At 39.8% G+C, this 23,963-nt stretch overlaps 1 protein-coding gene across 1 annotated transcript in view; it reads right to left on the reverse strand.

The window, feature by feature from the left end:
- Positions 1-8,968: 8,968 nt before the first annotated feature.
- Positions 8,969-23,963, reverse strand: part of LOC109953252 (coiled-coil domain-containing protein 102A-like) — a 31,094-nt gene continuing 16,099 nt past the window's right edge. The window contains exons 4-6 of the mRNA XM_020588678.1: positions 21,121-21,291; positions 20,342-20,445; positions 8,969-11,398 (exon numbers count right to left, since the gene is read on the reverse strand). Of these exons, the coding sequence (XP_020444334.1) occupies positions 11,272-11,398; positions 20,342-20,445; positions 21,121-21,291 (402 nt within the window). The 3' untranslated portion in view covers positions 8,969-11,271. The remainder of the gene's footprint in view (positions 11,399-20,341; positions 20,446-21,120; positions 21,292-23,963) is intronic.

Below are 23,963 nucleotides of genomic sequence, written 5' to 3' on the forward strand. Positions count from 1 at the left end.
TTATAATAATTAATTATAATATTAATTAATTCAGGGTGACTTAACAATAAATAGGTCATGGCAAACACTAACAAGCCCTATCAAACATTTTGAATGCTGTCCCAACTAAAAACTCCAAATAACCCACCTAACATTTTAACTAAGCCAGAGAAAGCACTAACACTAGCCAACATTTCAAATTCCATCCTGTCCTTCAAAAACTCCAAATAATCCAAACATTTTCAATAACTCAGCAAATGTTTCAACTGACCCATCTAAACTTCTGCTTTCTTTTGAGCCAAATCAGATTCCTCCTAGTTTTGATAATCACTCTAACATACTAGTCAATCTTCTACATCCTCGTTTTAGCTTGCTCATCCTAAAACAAAGAAGTAGGCCTTATGTCTGCTGCATGTATCAAACATTTCTTTTAACAAGCCCATCCTCCATTGACCTTCTCCCTGCTGCACTTTGCACTACTACTGTTCTGGATATCTACCTCTCTGGATTATGTTATTTCCATTCTAGCTTTAGTACATTTAAACTCCTCTGTTAATCTGGTTATAGTGAGCTCAAAACTCCCTTTTCCGAACAGGACCACATTACTGTGATAGCGTGAAGCTTCCAGCCACTTACTAACATCCAGTACGTACTGAACATTCTTTCTACTTTTTCTACCATAGAAACAGGTACATCATGCACTGTCAGAAGTCAAAACAGTCATGGCAAAAGACTAAGCTGCAAACAATTTGTGTTTGGCCTTCTTTTTTCTCTTTGTTTTCTGATGGATTGAGAACCAACGATTAAGGTGCATACTGCCACTGACTGTATCAGAGTGTGTAGGGTCACTGCATTGAATTACCTGAAATCCAGGATTGGGGGGAATGGTATTAGTACCATAATACTAATATCAATACACTGTAAAAGTAGCCTACTCTGTTACATAAAAGTCTGTTACAAAAAGTAATGTATTAATAATGTTAAGTAAATATTAACCCAAAATGTACTCAAAGTATGCTCAAAAGCATTAGTATGTGTAGTGGCTAAAAATAAACAAGGTTCCAGAGGTAACAGTATGTACTTCATATATAGATATTATTTGTACTAGTTGTGTAAGGGAGAGCTGAGTGGTTATGGGTTCATTAGGTTCATGTGAGCTGAACAATGAGCTTATGTAAGTTGGTCAAGATGTTTCCTGTTTTTGAAGTACATCTCAGGGTGTTGTCTCCCGAAACTGGAGGCAGGAAGCTAAGTTCAGAAATTGACGTAACAGCCTAAGGAAAGCTGCAGATAAAAGAGTGGGCCTGAAGGAAAGAGAGGAAGAGAAGAAGAGAGAATGCTACTGGGACAGTAAACCGTGTGCTTTTTGGGGGACCCGGCCCCAGAGGGCCGGGTGGAGACTGACAACTGACTGTGGGTTGACAGAAAGACTGACACGTGACCAACAACAACTGACTGGACTGACGCTTTTGACAATGTTCTTATTTAATGCTTTATCTATCACATTGCAGGAGGAGAGTCTCTGTTCTCTGTTTCCCTAACTACAAGATTATCTGTTTAAATACTACTCTATTCAGAATCTGGTTGTTCCAGGCCACTATGAATGTTAAACAGCTCTATAAGATGGTGTAAATACTCCTCTGTTGATTCTCCCTCTTGTTGTCTGCAAGACGTGATTTTACTCATGTCCACTTTAGTGGGCAACTGGTCACGAAACACAACTCCTAGGGCTGTAACAGCATCTCTGTATGGGGCGTTATCAGCGTGATTCCATTCAATGTTGCAGACACGCAGGTCATTTACTGGGAAAGACGAGTCACATGCTGGAGATCGACAGGTTTCATTTTTGTTGGTAAAAGACGTTTCAGTTCAGTCATGGTGGGACGAAATTCAGTGCAGAAAATGGAGAGCTGTTCTGCAAATTTCTGTCCAGATGCTGTTGGGTCTGGAAGATGTTGTGCTGCAGCAGTAATATCAGCAGTGGTCCATGCTCGAAACACAAGGATGGGACCAGTAGGGCGGCAGCGTGAAATTATGAGTTATGTAGAAAGAAATTCTTGATAAAATTATATAGTGCTATGTCATGTATTTGCAAAACTGTTTAAATAATTGTTTAATCTGCTTGACCTTTGTAAAGACTTGACCTGTGCACATGAAATGCTTTGTGAGTAGGAGCAGAGAGACTCAGAACAACAGGAAGTTGTGCAGATACAGACTGAGATGACTAAAACTGTCTTCAAGAAAAGTTATTTAAGGTCTTATTGTTTTGACCATATATTATCAACATTTATCAACATTATATGAAATGCATGGCCTTCTATGATTGACATTATAATCTGCATTAGCAAATATATCTATGTTTATTTGAGTATCATATGCAGTATGATTTACTTTCATTTTAACCAGTTCACTTGTCTTGAAGCATATTGTAGACATGTGTGGGCTGCAAGACTCAGACAGGAAACCACAAAACAGGAACTAGACCAGGTCGCCTAGCAACGCTAGAGGCGCTTCCTCTAAAACTGTCTATTGAAAGGTCAGGATGTGTTCTTAGAATGTCACTTGGAATATTGTAATAAATATGTTAAAGGACAGAATTGTCTTCCCACTCAGAGCGCTTTCTGTATGTGAATAAATGTGGACTTTAATATGTGTTTAAACATGTGAACTTATATTTTTTTGGTGTTGTGTAATTGACTGAGATGTGTGTCTGAAGTTAGGGACAGAGGGATGACTGAGAATTGTGTGTATTGCAATTTCTTGTTGTTCTTGTGTCAATTTCATGTGTTTTTAGACTGTTCACTGTGTTGCTGAGGTGAGTATAAGACTTATTTTCTATTTTTGTGAAACAATGAGTAATTCTCCCCCTCTTTGCTCCGTTTGTGTGTGTTCTGATACCTACTTCCTGTATGATATGTGTGTGAGCTGCTCACTCTGTGAATGAGTGAGTGTGAAGGTATAGCATTTATTAACAGTGTGTAAATAAGTATACTGTATGTGTGTGATTGTGCTGTTTATGGTTGATGCTCTAAGGAAAATAATGGAGGAATACAGCCTATTGGGATTGGATAAGATAAAGCACAGTTGTAGGCAACGGATTGAATAGGATGAAATTATGAGTTATAAAGTTGCCTGGATTGGATAAAAATTATTGGTAAAGCTGAGGCTGTGTAGCTGAAGTCTGACCTGCATGTGGGTCTACAGTAGGATTTGTCTTACATAACTCAAGTAGGATTGGGAATTAAAAAGCTGTTGTTACAAGCTAGGATTGACTATTTGTAAATTTTGCAGTAAGTTGTTGAAATTAGGAGTAATGTTTCTGTAGCGCAGGCAGACTTCTGCGCCCCTGCGGTTTAGGATTTGGCAGCAAAGTGATTAAGTTACTCCATTATTCAGAGATAAATTTGAGTGTGACTGCAGGGTTGTGCCTATGAGCTGGGTTAAGTCGAGACAGAGTTTTGGCAATTAACCTGGCGGGGTTCATATGGTTTCTGTTGGCCAAGTATAGTGAAAGCCCACTTAATATGACTGACTTATGTTCTGCATCTTTCAGAGTGCCGCTGTTCTCATGTGTTTAATAAATTTAGGAGGATTACCTGAGGAAATGGGCAGGTAAGATCTCATGCACTATCCTCCAGTGCATTGAGGAAATTATGTACTGGACTATGAGACATGTTACCAGGACTTCATGACTCTTTGATTGTTTGCTTCATGACTCTTTAACAATGTTAGCTGAATAGGGACAAAGTTTCACTGCATAAATTACTGTACTGTAAGGAACAGGTGAAATATATGGACAGCTGGTCAGAGGAGGGACAAGTGGTGTCCTCTTACAGTTAAAGACAGTAAAGTAGCTGGGGCTCCTGGATCAACCATGGCAAGAAAATATACATTGTGGAGTTGAACATGAATTGCTGAATTAATCATTGTTACAGTACACACTGGACTTCACTCTCCCAGACTACGTGAAATTATTTTTAAAATACAACTTACCTGAAATAATTGAAATGTGGCTTCTCATTAGCTCAGTTAGCATTCATGTTTATTGTGTTCCTTCATGTTTTGGACGCTGATCATTTGAGGATCATGGTTATATGATGTTTTAATTACATTCTAATTAATTTAGTTTTTGTCTTCTCTTTTTAGGCGTGGTTCAGCTTAATGTGACACTACTGATTCCAGATTGGTTTTTTTAGAGTGTGAAGGTCACATGTCATTTTTACTACGATCTCAAAGTCCTGATATCAAACTCTTTAACTCAGTAACAATAAACTTAATGCACCGATCTATGAAATAGAGAAACCTAGTGAATGGTTGAGAAACAGAAAGCAGAGAAGCTTTAGCTTTTGGAAACAGCTGATGGAATTAAAAAGGTTGTAGATTAGTTTTTGTCAATTGCATAATTGGTTAATTAATTGATTGTTTTAGTGTTGGGACCCTGTAGTTCTGCAAGATGGTATGGCAAGGATGTGACAGTTGTTTAGATTTTCATTTTCACAATGTGATAGGGGATAAAATGACAATATTATGACAAATAAATTAGTGAGTGTACAAGGCGATGGGAAAGCGAATCAAGCAAACACATGATACTGTACCTCTGTTCTGAATGTAAGGGGATGTATGGATACATGTAGTGGTTATTTCTCATCATGTTATATTGTAAATCTTGTGACTAACTTCAATGCAGGAGGACTCTCTTCATGAGGTAACCTTGGATCTAAGGTAAACTTTACTGTCATTTGCACTTTTGGTTAGTTGTCACAACCTAATTAAATTAGATGCTTTATTCAGATCTAGTAATATCTTCATGTAGATGCTAGTACACTCTTCTGCTTATAACACACTTTTCTTCTTATTGACAATGGATAAATGATATTTCTTTTGGTTTTTGTGTGTTTTTCTGCTCAGTGTGTGTTAACCCTCCCTGGGTTGCATGTATGGATGTTAAAATCTTTTCCCACAGAAGTCACAGATTTGCCCTTAAACCCACACTTGTCACCTTCTGAAAAGCCAAATAAAAATATTTTAGTTTCAAATTCTTACCATTTGTTAAAAGGTTGTTCAGATTTAAAGTTAGGAGGTTTAAGGGTAGTCTATAGAGTGCTATTTTGTAATGTTAATACAAGTTTTGACATCCTGATAGGGAAATGAGATTTTATGTTAGACTAGTCAATACTATGTGCAGGAGTATTTACTCCTGTGTGGTCTGCGTTGTTTGTGGTTCCTCTTTGCAGGACAAGGTGGCCCAAAAGGATGGAGAGTCCAAAGTGAGAGCAGGAGATGTCGTGTACGTGAAGGTGCCCCGGAAGTGGAGAGACCTCTTTGCGAAGGAGGCCTGTACATGGTGTGAAAGTCCCCAAGGACAGAGATGGCTTGGAGCTGATCCTGATTCGATAACGAGAAGATGTGATCCAAGGGATTCCTTGGATGAGGAGGGAGTTCGAGTGAAGCTGATGCTCCCCTTGATGACAATACTGGTTATGACCCAGTTGTGTTCTCATCTATCTGACCCTCATGACGAGGGAGTGCAAGTCAGAGGTACTGAGGTCAGGCATGCATAGAGAAGTTGAGAGAGAGACATTGCAGCCGGTGAGGATGGAAGAAAGCAGATGGTGACAGAGTGGAGCTGCAAAGAACTGAACTGATCAAAGGACAATGGACTTGGACATTATATTTTTATATATTCATACTGTACACAATTCATGCATAACAGTTATTAGTATCTTGTAATCTATATATTCACTACTTAATTGTCGCTGAGTACTTTCATCTCAGCTCATCTCTTGGCAGAAGATTTTTGGTTAGAGCTTTTATACAAGTAGTTTAGTTACATAACAAATGTTTGTGTTACAGTTATGTTATATTTTGAAATCAGTTTCAGGATTTACACAACGTCTGGTTCCTACAATCGGGTTCACTGCAGGCCTTGTTGGTGATCGCCCAAAAAGAAGACGGTTTTCCCCAGCATTCGTCATCATTGGGGTTTTTACGTCTCAAAAGAAAAGGATGGGGATCGGCCAGAAATTTCGCCCATCAGGTTTTTGTCTGGATGTGGAGTGAACAAGAGCTGTAGTAGAATTGAAGCTGTTTGTTTTACAGTACAGACGTGTGTGTCATTGAAACTGTGCTGTTATGTGTGGGGGAAAGAGGATCACCTGGTCAGTTATTCTTTCTTTTCTATGACTGTTTATTTTCAGTGTGTTAAACGTTAAATTGGAAAGTATTAGCAAATTAGCAAATTAGAACTTAGAAAACAGAAAGCAGAGAGTTCTGTCATCCTAAAGCAGTACTTATAGTGCATACGAGCATGTTTTTTAGAGTGTAGGGAGATGGTTTAGTGTAGAATTGTTCTGTTAGATCAAAAGTTTGTCTTTGTAATAAAAGTTGATCTCTATTTTCCTTTTGGATGTGGTAGGAAGATAAGGTTTATTTAGTGATTTGTAGTATTACTTGGGCTCATTGATTAGTATTAGGAAGTATTAGTATTTGATTAGGAAGTGATGAATTCAGATTTATGTGTTTATGAATGTTTCTGTCATGAACTTTTATCTTACAAGGGGAACACAGTCACCTCATGATTTGTCTGACTGTTATGAATGGGAAGTTATGTGTCATTTTATACAGTTAATTTGTTCACCATATTTAATCACTACTAACTTTGCAAAGGTTTGAGAAGTTAGAGACTTGACTGACTGAGTTGTTTAAGTGACAGTGTTTAAGTGACACTGACTGTATCGGAGTGTGTAGGGTCATTGGATTGAATTACCTGAAATCCAGGATTGGGGGGAAAAAAACAATATCCTATGTACTAGTATTGTCTCAAAAATGAATCTAATTAATCCCCCATCAGCTTCTATGCTCTTAATACCATCAACTGCCTGCTGTCGTAGTCCCTGGGCCTGTTCTTTATCACTGAGAGCTACATTATACCATACCATAGTACTAATATCAATACATTGTAAAGGTAGCCTACTCTGTTACATAAAAGTCTGTTACAAAAAGTCATGTATTAATAATGTTAAGCAAATATGAACACAAAATGTACTCAAAATATGCTCAAAAGCATTAGTATGCTACTCAATGTAGAAAGATTTTATATTATACAGTAGATTATAGTATTACATTATTAGCCTATCACTCACCCACTAAGGTAAAAGTAGGACTTGACTGTTGAAGTTGATTGAGATGGAGCTTTGCTTAACTATTTTGTATCCAGGTTCAGTGTCTTGCCCAAGGACACTTTGACACGCAGACTCCGGCACTGAGAATTCAAACCTTCAACCTTCTGGTTGGGAGACGACTGCTCTACCCACCACACCACTGTCGCCTCCCCCATAATTTTGAGACATGTACATTTCTATGAAGGTATGTTGTTGTTGTTCTGCAGAAGTCACATATATGTCATATGTAAATTACTCCTTTATTGTCATTTTGAAGAGAAAAGTCAAAGGGCTGGCTTCCATTTACCATTTTACCCCACTGTAATCCCACGTGGCCCCTGCAGATGTCAGTGTGTGATAACCTCTAAAACTGCATATACTTAGATTTGTCAGGCTGCACAGTTGCAGCAAAATAAAATAGCAAACACTTCATCAGACTGTGACACATGAGACACTGTTGAGGACAATAATACCGAATGTGGCCAATAATTTTTACCATATTAACACCTGCTCACTTATCACTGATCAGCTTTGTGGTGTTGAAGAAACATTGATATGTGTAGACTCAGGTCTTGTATCTTTTATGAACTAATAGATTTTCATTCTGCTTTTTAAAGCATCATATAATGGTAGTAGAAGCACTAACAGTATTTGATCATTATATTACACATGCCTTTAAGCAATAACTCAGCATTTTGGGAAACAGTCTTACTGAGAGGGAGATGAGAAGCTTGTATGTTAACTAATGATCGACAGGCAGGAGGTGATTAGCTTAACTTATTCAAACAGAAACATAAAAACAACTTGTGCTTATCAAGAAATTAGGTGCTGTAACTATTTTGCTGTAGGCATATTTTAAAACTAGCCAAAATTCCCCCATACTTGCTCTGTTTATGCTAAATTAAGCTATTTATCTCCTGGGCTGGGTGGCACAGTGTTACAGTGATTAGCGCTGTCACCTCACAGCAAGAAAGTTCTGGTTCAAGCTCCAGGCTGACCCAGGGTCTTTCTGTGTTGAGTTCTCCCTGTGCCCGCGTGGGTTCTCTTCGGGTACTCCGGCTTCCTCCAGTCCAAAGACATGCAGCTTAGGTTGACTGGTGACTCTACATTGCCCGGTAGGAGTGAGTGTGTGTTGTTGTCTACATGTCAGCCTTGTGATAGACTGGCAATCTGTCCAGGGTGGACTGATCACTGATGAAAACATGAACAGCTGTGGTTTCTGAGCAGATTTATGAATATTTATTTACAATAGACTGAAAATAAGGTCAGCAACTGTAAAAGTCACACTAATTCTAAAATAATATTTATCATGTCTATGTTGCAGATATGAGTTGTAAGTCTGAGAGGGTGTTATTTCTAGGGGTTTTACATTAATTTCCTCTTTGAGCAGTGTCACAGCCACTGCTGCTGACTGTTTTTTTTTTTTAACAATAATTAACCTTGTGTTGTTTTTAGAACAGCTGTTGGCACCCCGTCTCTCCCTCTGTGCCTCCATTTGCTAACCTCTGGTTTACAGTATTGTTGTTTGGCATCTTATTTAACACCAGTTTCACCTCCCAGTCCACTTTTGCTTCTTTTTCATCTTTCATAAACACGCCCAAAACATGTTAGAATTGCAATTACAATTTGATGAACCAAACCTAAGCATCAGCATTACCAACATTACCATGACAACAAAAAGAGAAACTTTAGAAGACAACAGGTTTGAAGTTACACTGAGGCGCTACCAGCTTGTGAATACTGTTCTACAAATAAAATAATCTTTCACATGCATTTTGAAAACATGCAGTATGGAGAAAAAGAAGACACACTGACTCATGTTTCTTTAAATGTGCATTTGACTTTTATAGAGCTAATACAAAAACCACTGTGGTACAGATCATTTAAAAAACTAAACCAAAACAACAACAACATAAATAGTTCAGAATCCTGATCAGTAAAAATATCTTGGTCCCCTTCCATTGCCAGTGTTGAGGCTGAGGCAGAGAGTGACTGTTGATGGAGGATTAATAAATGTTTTATTGCTTTCACAACTGCCAGACTGGAGCTCTTTCATGAACAGATAATTTAGCCCAGTTTTGTGAAAATAAATTCAGTTCACCACCCAGTGTATCCAAACCTTGTCCTACTGTAGAATACATGGGTTATCTTAAAGAGGCGCAAACAGTAAGTAAGATGCTTATAGGAGTTTTACTGGCCTTGGCTTTAGTGTGTTTCATTACCTCATGATGGTCTAAATTCTGCTTTGGAGGCTTTTCCACCAGGGCTAGACACAGCCCTGAGGGAATTACTGTACATAAATACTTCAGATTTGGGGAATTTTTCCCCCCCATAATTACAATAATGTAAAATACTGAACATCAGTATAAACACCACGTAAACATCATAACTGCACATCCAAACTAAGAACAGAACAACAGCAGAACTTTGGATGCATTTCTAGTCTTTGCTGTCAGGAATACTGGTCTGTATATTGCATTTCTGGATGTGGACCTTTTTGGGTGTATGCAGAAAAGGAAGCTTCCATTTCAACAGTATAATAACTACACAGACTGAGAAATAACACTTAAACCTCACATTTTGAATACACCAGGTTTTCAGCTTCAAAGCACAAAGAATTCTATCATCTGAAAGTGCAGTTTTTGGTTGAGTTTGTATACATACCAACATCATAGGGTTAGGGAGCGTTAAGATACTGCTCACAGACAGGACTGTGACATTAGATCAGATTACAAGCCTATGAACACACCTCTCAGTGTGTACCACCACTAAACCTACAGGTTATTGGCCAGGTGAAGTTATATGTTTGGTACTGGTGGGCTGTTGTGCCATATTCTGTGCTGATTTATTATCATTATTAGATTAGTTAAGTGTGAGAAGGCCTTTCCCAAGCAGGCATATAACATTATCATTAAAAGAAGAAATGACAAAACTATAGCTTTGGACTTGGATCAAGTTCAGGTCTCAAATTCAGTGGTACCAGGTGGGTTATGTCTGCCTGGTCTGAAAGGCACAGGTATGGGTCAGGTCTGGGTCTTGGTTTTAGACTCATGTCTCTCCTGTAATATTATTCCATACCAAACCTTTAGCATGAATCTGGGAGTCCCAGTGCAAATGGCCCATAATGCAACTCAAATGCAGAGACTAACTGGGGAGTGACAAACAGAAAACCTGCAGACAGGAAGGTCCTGCTCCACACTTACTGTACTATGGTAGTAATTCTATCCAATTCAGTGCAGCCATAATGAGTCTAAAAGTTGTGTAGTGTGCTACCAGTCTTGGTTGTCAGAAAAATATCAACTATTTGGGTAAAAAATACTCACATTTACAAATACTAGGTAAAATGTGCAGACCTTTTTAGCAACCTGTCAGTTCTTAAAATGACTGATATCCCTTGTCAGTAAACAGTTTCAAGATCAGAGGGACACAAAAGGGCTTTCTCCTCATAGCAGACAGACATGGGAAAGTATTAATACTGGTGTTAGAGATGTGAAGGTGAGGCTTGTTTGAACACAGTAGCACAGTTCAGACGAGACAGCTGTAATGCATGTGATAATATAAGATAAGAATGAGTGAGTACATTGAAAGGATGACATTGTGGCCTCTGCTAGTGTGATCTGGTGGAAATTTGTCAGCATGGTCCTTTCATTCAATATTACACTGGTTGGACATCCTTTTAATGTCTGTCGCACTCCTGCTGGTTTCGATGTTGTTGCTGCATGCCCAGATATGCAACAATGTGTAAGCATGAGTGAGTCTGGCCATGTCTATGCGATCTGCATAAGGTATGTGCTTATTATATTGCTGCTCAGCAGAAACTCACATCAGTTTTTTTCTTGTTTAAACTTCTGATGAACAGTTAGGTGGTTTCTCAAAAATTCTTGAAAACCAAATTGATCTTTTATTTGAGCTTTCTGCGTTTTTGCCCTACAGACATTTTGATCTGGGTAAAATGTTTCAGAAATATTAGTGAGGTTCTTTAAAAACTTGCAGCTTGAACAGAAGACAGTGCTGCTTCCTGTTGTAAAACAATTTACCAGGAGATACAAAGCTTTTCCTCAAGTGCAACAACATTCAGCTTCCTTACATAACTACAGTATGTCCCGTATTGCTGCATGCGTGTTTGTGAATGTCATGGGATTTGGAGTTCCTCCTCCTCCTCATCCATGTCACTGGTCAGACCGTCCAGGTTTTCTGCACTGAACCGAGCCGATCGCATCTTCCCAAACAGGCCAGGACTCTGCTGCTGCCGCCGCAGTCTGATGGTGAGAGGGGGGGCAACATAATGCTGAAGAATATGACAGCACTGGGTACCGGTTTTAATTGAGACACACAGTTAGCAGCACACATATGTTCCTTGATGGGTGTGTGTGTGTGTGTGTGTGTGGACAGTACAATGTTCACAGCAAGTATTTGCAGGTATTTGGTAATAAACCTAAGTATTGGACAAAATGAAACCTGGTGATGGTGCTAGATGAAAGGTTAGGGAATCATTTGGTAAATGTCAAGATGTATAACTTAAGTAAAAATGTTAACCTGCTGGGGGTTGAATAAATAAGGGTACAAAAAGTCTTTAATCCATCCTTGACCTTGAATATTTTGTACATTTCATAGTATTATCAAATATTTGCTAAGCAGTTGTCAGACTGGATCAACTAGCCCTAGAGCACTGGTGCTAGGATGGCTATAAACAATAGCCTTAAAATATACCAAAAGTACCAAAATAGGCAGACAACAGTTAATAAAGCAGCCAACACAAGAACCTCTACTATGGCAACTTGCAACAAACGCTGTGTGACCTGTAAACGGGTAAAGAAAGCCATTCAAACCTATCTTTTTTATAATTTGAACAGTTTTTTCAATTGCCACTGCCCAGGCAAACATCTCAGCTCTGAGTGTATGGATCAGAACAGCTCAGTTTGCTGTGCTGGAAAAGTTCAGAGGGCTGGCTTCTCCAGTGCAGCTGCAAAATGATGGCGCCAAACCCACCAACTACCCCCACCCTGTGATGCCCGATGGTCTAGCTACACTCCCCTAGATGGTTAACTTGCTTAAATGCCAGCATAGTAAAGTTTCTTCATCTAGGGCCCAATGCCCTCACTGGGGCATAGTAGTAGTAGTAGCTGGTTGCGTAGACTCCTCCGCCTACATACTGCACATACTTCACCCAATCCTTCACATACAGACTCAGACAATTTTAATTTTTTATGGGAAGGTTCCTCAGGTTAAAACCTGAACTGCCTGGGTTTGCAGATGTTAAGTAGAATCATTCTCCATTGTATTCTCCTTGTGAATGACAAATCAGTAGAAACACCAGTGCCTCTGCTCTCTGATGTGGTCATCTTCTCTGCCCTGACAGCCTTAACAGGTATGGGTTAGGGGAATTCTTCAGCTCTCCCCGTAATCGTCCATTGACTATATGGTTTGGGATAAAGGATCAAAGGTGAAGGCACGGGCCGACACTTGTCACTCTTGGTAATAAACCAAAGTATTGGACAAAATGAAACCTGGTGTGCTGCCCTGGGTTTTTGTGTGGTGGTCGCGTTTTCCTGTCTGGTGTAGTTTTGTTTACATGCTGTGGGTTGTGTTTGCTTTGTAAAGTTTGGAGGTCACAGGTTAAGGTTAGGTATTGGGCTTGGCAAGGTTATGGTCAGGGCCAGGGCACAGGTTGGGCCTAAAGGATTTAGGTCTAAGGCAGGGGTTAAGGTTAGGCATTGGACCCTGGGGTGGTTGTGGTCAGGATAAGGATATGGGTTGGGTCTAAAAAGGATTTTGGGCCCAAGGATGGGTTAGGGTTAGGCATTAATATCGTTGGGGTAAAAGTACCTTCCTAGGGAGGTGTTCCGGGCATGTCCCACCAGGAGGAGCCCCCGAGGAAGACCCAGGACATGCTGGAGGGACTATGTCTCTCGGCAGGCTTGGGAACCCCTCGATATCCCTCCTGAGGAGCTGGAGGAAGTATGTAGGGAGAGGGAAGTCTGGGCATCTTTGCTTAGACTGCTGCCCCCGCAACCCGGTTCCGGATAAGTGGAGGAAGATGGATGGATGGATGGAATATTGATATACATTATATAGTAAAGCCTCAAACAGATTTAATTAAACAACAATGGCTGGATACATTTTTTCTTTTAGGTTAGGTTTAGGCATTTTAGGGTCTGAATTGGTTAAGATTAGGGCCAGGGTACCGGAATTGGTTAAAATTAGGGCCAGGGTACCGGAATTGGTTAAGATTAGGGTCCGGGTGATAGAGTTGGGTGGTCAGAGGTTATGATTAGGGCATGAATATAGAACGGATATGGTCAGGGAAGGGCATGGTTTGGGTCAAGGGGAGAGGAGTTGGTGTCCAAGGCCTTGGTTAGGTTTAGGCGTTGAGTCCTATTTTGCAATACTCTGTTTAATGGTCTTTAACGCTCCTTTAGTACGGAGTAGATAATAAGTATTGTCTATTTTAGATGACCTGTTTTGCCTACTGGGTTTTAACACTCTCTAGTAGGTATTTTGAATTACTGTGTCTAATGGGCTTTAAAGCTTCTTTAGTACTGAGTAGATAAGTATTAGGTCTATTGAACCCTAATCGTCCAAACCACCTAGTCGTCGGATGAAGTGGGGAGGGTCATCGAGATACTTACCTTATACCTAACCCTAGGTGTTAGGGTTAGGGTTAGCACTGCATCAACAAATGATTTTTTTTATCTACCAAAGATCTGTATCAATTTAATCAATTTTATCATTTTAATTAGTATGATATCCTATGCCATATTCATTAGTTTGGATATAACTGTCACCAGTAGGCCAAAAGCATGTGTGCCTCGCTTGAAGAGCCCATAGCGCTTGTCGTTGTTTTCTGACTTATCTAAAATGTTACAATGGTGAATTATCATCTTAGACATGAGCTAAAGCTAAAAAAATGAGGTGAACATACAGTATGTTCTAGAATTTTTATACAGAAGCAACTCGGTTTATACAAGTCTCACAAACTCTCATTCGTGAGACTTTTTTTCTAACAGAATTAACTGTTACATGATAGTTTAAGGATCTGCTTAAATGGTCATAATCTCCAGGTAGTTGCATATTCATGTGACCTTGCTTAACATCCACTGGTGCCATTGTAAAAGCGAGATTTTTTGACTGCACCCGGTTTTGTGGATATATTTTCCCTCCTGTTGTTCCACTGTAACCAGAGGATGTGGAGGAAAATACAGGGCCTGAGGTTACTGCATGTCTGGGAATGTTCCTGTACAGGGACTCACTGTTTTACCTGGGTTTAACCTACAAACAGCCACTAGTGAAGCCACCGCCGTGGTTAGTGATCAGCTCATCAACACTGGATTCCTCCGGAGCACAATACCTCTTTGTTTTGACTGCTTGAGGCCAGTGTGTCTCCTGCATGTGAGTGTTGCTGGTTAACAAGTGTAGTAACGACCCATGATGTTGTTGTCGGTGCTATGCTACCCGTTGGAATTAATTTCACTACTATGGGACTGTATGTGGTTGTGTGGGGGAAGACGCAGCGACCACAGGTTGTATTTACCAACCCTGGAGCTACTTGCAAGGGAGTGATGTTTCCACTACTCGTTAATGCCTTGTTTCTGTAACATTAGAGAGAATTGTTGTAAGGCTAGAGAAGTTACTATGACTGCATTATGCCAGTTAAAATATGGGGTTTCTCAGTTATTTAGTGTTACACATCTCTTTTCATTGGTACATATACCGTTGTTTACCTATCTATGGAGGAGACATTCAAATTAATTAATGTTGTTGCAGTTTGTTGTGCTGTCCACTTTTGACACAACACCACCAACAGGAGTTGTGCGCATTCATGAACAATCCTCTTGCCCTTTACCCTTTAGTTTTTACCCTACTTGACTTGAGTGAAACATTTCATACAGTTGATGATCAGTTTCTTTGTAAATAAACTGAGGGATCATGCTGGACAGCTTGGTCCTGTTTTTACAGCAACTGATTTTCCTCTTATCTCTGGCAGACAGTTTTTCATATTACTTCTTCAAGCACAGTAAGATACAGTAGCTTGTGAGGATCTAAGGATCAAATTTAGGGCCAGTACTTTTTAATCTATTTACATCACTCCTCTGTGGTGTCAGGACCTGAAGTGGTTGTCTAACATCAGCACTGTCACCAAGAAGGCACAGCAGAGGATGTGCGTCCTGCTCAGGAAGTTCAACCTGCCTCAGGAGCTGCTGATACAGTTCTACAGAGAAATCATCAAGTCTGTTGTCTGCACCTCCATCACTGTCTGGTTTGGCTCAGCAACCAAACAGGACAAGTACAGACTTCAGCAGACAGTCAGGACTGCAGAAAAGATCATTGGTGTGAGCCTGCCCTCCATGGAGGACCTGTACACCTCACGGGTAAAAAGTAGGGCAGAGAAGATTTCTGCAGACCCTTAACACCCTGGACACAAACTGTTTGAACTCCTCCCCTCTGGATGGCGTTACTGGCAAAACAACCAGACACAATGACAGTTTCTTGCCATCATTCTTATGAATTGTTAATCCATGTTTCTCTGTATAGCATGATACAGAAAACAGCCCCAGTGCAATAGTCTGCAAAGCTCTTCTTTCACATTGTACTCTCTATATATGTAATATACTGTACTGTACAATTAATAGATTGTTGTCTTTGTCTCTTTTTTTTATTTAATCAACTTTTGTTTTGTGTTGCCTTATGAAAGCACTGAGAGCCACTGTACTGGGTGTGTTCAACATACAAGTAAAAACTACTATCAGCTAAACATAAAGCAAACATTCCACTGGCAGATAAAATTTTCAGGTTGGGTCATTAATGCTAACTGATTAGTGTCCATTTATTTTGCTGCAATAACTCCCAAGTCCACTTTCAGAGAATAACTTCAACAGTTCCTGAAAGAGCAGCAATTAGTGCACTTACCAGGAGCACTAAATAGTAGTCTCCATTAGAAGTGAAGGAGATGACTGTTTGTCAGACATTGTTTTTATTTGAAAATTCCTCAACCAGCTGACCCTGCATGGGTTTATAATGATGCACCACAGCCAGGAATCATGTCAGTACCAAGTGTACTTTAGCCTCCATTACACATTACAACCAAGTCATTCAAATGCATAATGTCAAGTAGAGGTGTAATGTAGAAAATGACATCAAATGAAGAGTGTTATTCGGTTCACATGTCCTGTGAGACAGCTTATGTAAAGAATGCTTCCTCAAATCTGTTCAAAATCCTGCATTGATTATTCAGTTCACATGTCCTGTGAGAATGTACCATCCGACTGTTAAACAGTTTATGTAAAGAATGCTTCCTCTGCTCCCACTGGCACAGTGACCTCAAATCTGTTCAAAATCCTGCATTGGCAGCAGTGTGTGTGTGTGTGTGTGTGTGTCTGTGTCTGTGTCTTACCTTGACTGCAAGTGTTCCAGCTGTACCTGCAGGTTCTCAGTCTGCTCCACCTGCTCATCCAGAGACCTCTGCAGCTTCCTGGTCTGGTTATGAGACTCGTCCAACTAAATATGCAAAAGCACACACACAGTGGCAAAGGTGTACAAAGCAGTGATATTATCACATTTTCTCCCTAGATAAAAGTGTCTGCTGTGTGCTGCTGTCAAATGAGGTAGTGCTACTTGAGGTGGCTGGTATGTGTTGCACTTCAGACCAAACAGTCTAATCAAAGCATTTTATAGTATGTTTTATTAGGTCTGTAACCTCTGGGGAAGTACAATAGAATCATTCTATATATGAGATGACAGGTAACAAATGTGTTTTTTCACTGGAGCCAAATGTATAGTTTTCTAGTGGCTATCCAAAAACTAGTTGGTGGCCCTGTAAATAGAACTATGTAGAGTTACTGTTACAAACCAGATAATCAAGACGACTCATCTCTGTGTTGACTTTCTGGCAATAGTGTTTAATCAAATTTAAGTTTATTTGGAATGTTTTAGGAGGCTCATGTTGCTTGCCCTGATGCACATTGTATATGTTGTTTTACTATTGTTTTGTTATTTGTTGAGTTGCATTTCCTTTAATCGATTCCTGTAAAGAGACCTGAACATTTGGCTGTGTTGGACTGGTGGGACAGTCAAGAGGATGGTTCTGAATAAGTGAAGGGCAGCATGATGGTCTCTGACTGCCATGCATTTTCAACATCACATACACAAATACACATATAGCCATGTTCACACCTCATCTTCAGCCTGTCCTAACTCTTTCTTAAGCTCCTCCACCCTCAGGCGTAGCTTTTTGACTTCAGCCTCATGGCTCTCCACCCTCCGGTTGGCATGGGCGAGCTCAGCGGTCTTTTCCTGGAACTGCTTCTTCAGCTTAGCGTGAACGTGGCGAAGGTCAGCCAGCTCCTGAGGACACAGCATAAAGAAAGAACAGGCTTAGAGATTGATGTTTCCAGCACAGCTTTTCTAGAGTTGATTCTGGTCAATTTCTGTCTCATTTACTGATGGAGACTATTAGCTGATTAATTGGTTCATCAGCAAGTTAATTGTTTCGGTCATTTACGAAGTAAAACTCCCAAATATTGGCTGATTCCAGTTTCTCTGCCATGAGGATAGTTAAGATTAATTGTTTTAATGACACTTAACAAAACAGCCACCCCCATACGTGGAATTTTGCACAGATCCAGCCCTATGCCAAATGATACTCAACACAAATATGTCCTGAATAGTTGACCTGACATAAATTAATATGAATTCCTTAAAATCAACTTAATGCCCCATTTTCACTTGAACACACCCATATCACATGTTCAGTCAACACCATGGTTCAAAGCTTGTTGTTTGTGTGTGGAATACACTATCATAGATGTGTTCATTCTTTGGACTAAAAGACACAATTCTGGATGTCCTCACAATCAGCTGGTAGTGTGAAAAGTGACATAATTAATTCATATAAAAAAGTTATTTAGCTCTTCATTACCTCTTTAACGAGATAATCTCACTGAGATGAATACAGCTCATAATATAAAAAATTTCTTTAGGGTTAAGTTACTCTTTAATGAGGTAATCTCACTGAGATGAATACAGCTCATGGAAAGAAAAGAAAACACACACACACAGCCAGACAAAACAAATACATTGACACAATACAACAATGCAAATAACAAAAACACACATACAGTATACAGTACATACAAAGCAATATACACAACCATCAGAAAAACACATACAGCATCAGACAACCACAGATATTACACAGACATAAATCTTCTTCACTGATATACAGAAGGCATGCATTGTGGATCATGATAAACACTTGTATCTAATGTAAACGAAAAGGCCATTAGTGAGGACAGAGCTGTTAAAAGATGAAAGGTTCACCCCTTCAAGGTCAGGTTTTCTCCTATGACAGAGGTCTGGTGCCCTTCATCCCTGCTTTTAGACTGGTTGCAGATCCAAGATGTACCAAGCAGAGTCAGATTGGTGTAATGGCCTCTAAACAGAAATATCTCAATGGTAACATTTGCTTGTTTTCAGTTTCAAACAGGCCTCTGTCATCTACTGTAGTTACTAAACTATGGTCGTAAGGACAAGTTAGAGAGAATTTTTTAGACCAATCCAACAGCCTCACCACTCTAGGTGTGATATCACCACTACAGCCCCTGACTCTCTCTTCATAGAGACCAATGTACATTATTTCTCATTTTCAACTATTTTAACAAAGATTCAAACAAATTTTAATCTTTTGAAAAGTACAAATGAAAGTTAAAAGTTTAATCTACAGTAGATCAACCTCATCATCTGTGAGCCATGGGCATCCATGACCCTGTCTTCAGTTCACCATTTGTCCTTCCTTAGACACTGTTGGTAGGTACTAACCACTGCAGACCAAGAACACCCACCAAGACTTGCAGTGTGGGAGATGCTCTGACCCAGTCATCTCACCATCACAGTTTGGCCCTTGTCAAAGTCACTCAGATCCTTACACTTGCCCATTTTTCCTGCTTCCAACACATCAACTTTGAGGACTGAATGTTCACTTGCTGCCTAATAACCCCCCCTCACACACAGACACTGAGAGGTGCCACTGTAACAGATAGTCAGTGTTATTCACTTCACCTGCCAGTGGTCATAATGTTATGGCTGATCAGTGTATAAGGCTGTGATTTTATGTAATTACAGTTGTGATTAGGTTTGAGCCAACAAAAAGCTCTTGTGCACACATCTGCTTTGGGATTAGCTAAAGAAATTCCACCCTTGGAGATAATGGCATTATCAATAATGCACCATTGTCACTCACTGCACGTTTATGTACTTTGAGGGCATAGATTCAGCCTCAGCCTCTGCTGTCTCACACCTAATGACTCCATAAACAGAGCAGATACCAAGAATCTTTTCTGGACTTACACAGAAATGCAATATGCCATATCTACAGGAACAATAACAGACAAGCCCAGATCGAAGAGTGAGAGATGCCCCTTATCTATTTATTTTTGTACTGTACTTTTGAGCCACCTCTTCTTCTTCTTCTTCTTTCGGCTGTTCCCATTAGGGGTTGCCACAGCGAATCATCTGTTTCCACCTAACTTTATCCTCAGCATCCTCTACTCTCACCCCAATTAACTTCATGTCCTCTTTTAGCACATCCATATATCTCCTCTTTGGCCTTCCTCTTGACCTCTTGCCTGGCAGCTCCAACTCCAACATCCTTCTACCAATATGGTACCATGGTCTAAGAAAGGGGGTAGGACTAGATAAGTGTATACTTCTTCCTACTCCCTTTCAAGCATGTACTATTGGAATGTTGTGATGTCTTATGCGTATTTGTTGAAATGTCTAATCAATTTTGTTTTTTGCAATATCAATTTTCTTAGTCTTACATGCTTGAAAGAAACTTAAAAAAAAAATTTAAAAAATATAACCACTATCCCTCTTTGGCCTTCCTCTTGACCTCTTGCCTGGCAGCTCCATCTCCAACATCCTTCTACCAATATAACCACTATCCCTCCTCTGCACATGTCCAAACCATTTCAATCTACAACCAAGTCATTCAAATGCATAATGTCAAGTAGAGGTGTAATGTAGAAAATGACATCAAATGAAGAGTATTATTCAGTTCACATGTCCTGTGAGAATGTACCATCCGACTGTTAAACAGTTTATGTAAAGAATGCTTCCTCTGCTCCCACTGGCACAGTGACCTCAAATCTGTTCAAAATCCTGCATTGGCAGCAGTGTGTGTGTGTGTGTGTGTGTCTGTGTCTTACCTTGACTGCAAGTGTTCCAGCTGTACCTGCAGGTTCTCAGTCTGCTCCACCTGCTCATCCAGAGACCTCTGCAGCTTCCTGGTCTGGTTATGAGACTCGTCCAACTAAATATGCAAAAGCACACACACAGTGGCAAAGGTGTACAAAGCAGTGATATTATCACATTTTCTCCCTAGATAAAAGTGTCTGCTGTGTGCTGCTGTCAAATGAGGTAGTGCTACTTGAGGTGGCTGGTATGTGTTGCACTTCAGACCAAACAGTCTAATCAAAGCATTTTATAGTATGTTTTATTAGGTCTGTAACCTCTGGGGAAGTACAATAGAATCATTCTATATATGAGATGACAGGTAACAAATGTGTTTTTTCACTGGAGCCAAATGTATAGTTTTCTAGTGGCTATCCAAAAACTAGTTGGTGGCCCTGTAAATAGAACTATGTAGAGTTACTGTTACAAACCAGATAATCAAGACGACTCATCTCTGTGTTGACTTTCTGGCAATAGTGTTTAATCAAATTTAAGTTTATTTGGAATGTTTTAGGAGGCTCATGTTGCTTGCCCTGATGCACATTGTATATGTTGTTTTACTATTGTTTTGTTATTTGTTGAGTTGCATTTCCTTTAATCGATTCCTGTAAAGAGACCTGAACATTTGGCTGTGTTGGACTGGTGGGACAGTCAAGAGGATGGTTCTGAATAAGTGAAGGGCAGCATGATGGTCTCTGACTGCCATGCATTTTCAACATCACATACACAAATACACATATAGCCATGTTCACACCTCATCTTCAGCCTGTCCTAACTCTTTCTTAAGCTCCTCCACCCTCAGGCGTAGCTTTTTGACTTCAGCCTCATGGCTCTCCACCCTCCGGTTGGCATGGGCGAGCTCAGCGGTCTTTTCCTGGAACTGCTTCTTCAGCTTAGCGTGAACGTGGCGAAGGTCAGCCAGCTCCTGAGGACACAGCATAAAGAAAGAACAGGCTTAGAGATTGATGTTTCCAGCACAGCTTTTCTAGAGTTGATTCTGGTCAATTTCTGTCTCATTTACTGATGGAGACTATTAGCTGATTAATTGGTTCATCAGCAAGTTAATTGTTTCGGTCATTTACGAAGTAAAACTCCCAAATATTGGCTGATTCCAGTTTCTCTGCCATGAGGATAGTTAAGATTAATTGTTTTAATGACACTTAACAAAACAGCCACCCCCATACGTGGAATTTTGCACAGATCCAGCCCTATGCCAAATGATACTCAACACAAATATGTCCTGAATAGTTGACCTGACATAAATTAATATGAATTCCTTAAAATCAACTTAATGCCCCATTTTCACTTGAACACACCCATATCACATGTTCAGTCAACACCATGGTTCAAAGCTTGTTGTTTGTGTGTGGAATACACTATCATAGATGTGTTCATTCTTTGGACTAAAAGACACAATTCTGGATGTCCTCACAATCAGCTGGTAGTGTGAAAAGTGACATAATTAATTCATATAAAAAAGTTATTTAGCTCTTCATTACCTCTTTAACGAGATAATCTCACTGAGATGAATACAGCTCATGGAAAGAAAAGAAAACACACACACAGCCAGACAAAACAAAAAACAAATACACTGACACAACAATACAACAATGCAAATAACAACAAAAACACACATACAGTATACAGTACATACAAAGCAATATACACAACCATCAGAAAAACACATACAGCATCAGACAACCACAGATATTACACAGACATAAATCTTCTTCACTGATATACAGAAGGCATGCATTGTGGATCATGATAAACACTTGTATCTAATGTAAACGAAAAGGCCATTAGTGAGGACAGAGCTGTTAAAAGATGAAAGGTTCACCCCTTCAAGGTCAGGTTTTCTCCTATGACAGAGGTCTGGTGCCCTTCATCCCTGCTTTTAGACTGGCTGCAGAAGCAAGCAAGGTGCAACCAACCTTAAAAACCACTAACAAGATCCAAGAGTTACCAAGCAGAATCAGATGGGTGTAATGGCCTCTAAATGGACATATCTCAATGGTAACATTTGCTTGTTTTCAGTTTCAAACAGGCCTCTGTCATCTACTGTAGTTACACTGATCAGGCATAACATTATGACCACCTGCCTACTGTTCACATAGGAGTCCATGTGGCAGTTGGTCAGCACTCGTGTCACTCTGCAGCTCACTGTGCATCTTTTGTGAATCCATTTGCTTCCACAGTTTTACTCTCAGGAAGAGCACAGATGAGCACAAATCTACAATTCAGTGAAAAATTTATGTAAAAGGAGTGAAAACTGTGGTCATGAGGACAAGTTAGAGAGAATTTTTTAATAAGTGTATAAGGCTGTGATTTTATGAAATTACAGTTGTGATCAGGTTTGAGCCAACAAAAAGCTCTTGTGCACATGTCTGCTTTGGGATTAGCTAAAGAAAGTCCGCCCTTGGAGATAATGGCATTATCAATAATGCACCATTGTCACTCACTGCACTTTTATGTACTTTGAGAGCATAGATTCAGCCTCTGCTATCTCACACCTAATAACTCCCTAGAGAGAGCAGATTCCAAGAAGCTTTTCTGAACTTACACAGCAATGAAATATGCCATATCTACAGGAACAATAACAGACAGCTGGGGCCATGCTAATCTTCTCTGTATCGTACCCTTTATCTATTTATTTTTGTACTTTTGAGCCACCTCTCATCTTTATTATGCATTAAATATTTTATTTTTTCAGCATCAATACAGAAGTTTTATTTGCCCTCACTAAGAACATTATATGCAGCAAGTATTTGACTCAAAAAGGAACTGGTTCTTAATGAGCTGTTCAAATCACAATAAATTCTTTAACGCATGGCACATGGACTCCCTTCCCCCTCATTGAACTCTTACATGATAATCAAGGCAAATTGCCTGTATGCCACAAGAACACCAGTCTAACTCCAGAGCCTGATCAAGAGACTGGTGGATTAATGCAGAAGGGAATAGTTAAAGAAAATTGGGGGTGGGGGTGAAGGGATGAGGAGACAGATGAAGAGCAGTAACTGTAGGTGTGGTATTTCACAGGACAGTAAAGGTGAAGCACAAGAACAAAGAAAATTTTCAGCATTCACCCTGCACATGAAAAAGAGCCCTAGAACACAGACAAGGAAGGAATTCATGCGACACCTTTTGTCCTTTGGTGAACTATTTAGTGATAAAGAAAGGATACGCTTGCAGCTATTCCTCTTATTGTCAACAACCCCATCAAACAAACAAAACCAACTATGTGTCTGTACATTTCTCATTGCTTTCTGATTGCCACACTGGTTCAGCTCTCAGCTCCAAGCCCACTGGTCCCCACTAAAGACACAAAAAGACAATTTTAATAAGTAAAGATAAAGAACTTGCACACTATCAATACTGTTTTAGGGCAACTGGGATCAGTGATTCTCCAGTTTGCACACTGTAGAAGGCAGAGCTGCAACTGTGTGACAGTTTGAACAAAATAAGAGGAAACATCTCACTGATTATTGTGTACAGACCCTCTTAATTTGATAAAATCATTTAATCAAATTGAAATATATCTTTCCGTTTGTATGCATCATGTTTGACAAAACTCCATCCATCCATCCATCCATC

Source organism: Monopterus albus, unplaced genomic scaffold, assembly GCF_001952655.1.
Source record: "Monopterus albus unplaced genomic scaffold, M_albus_1.0 scaffold591.1, whole genome shotgun sequence".
Classification (NCBI taxonomy): Eukaryota; Metazoa; Chordata; class Actinopteri; order Synbranchiformes; family Synbranchidae; genus Monopterus; species Monopterus albus.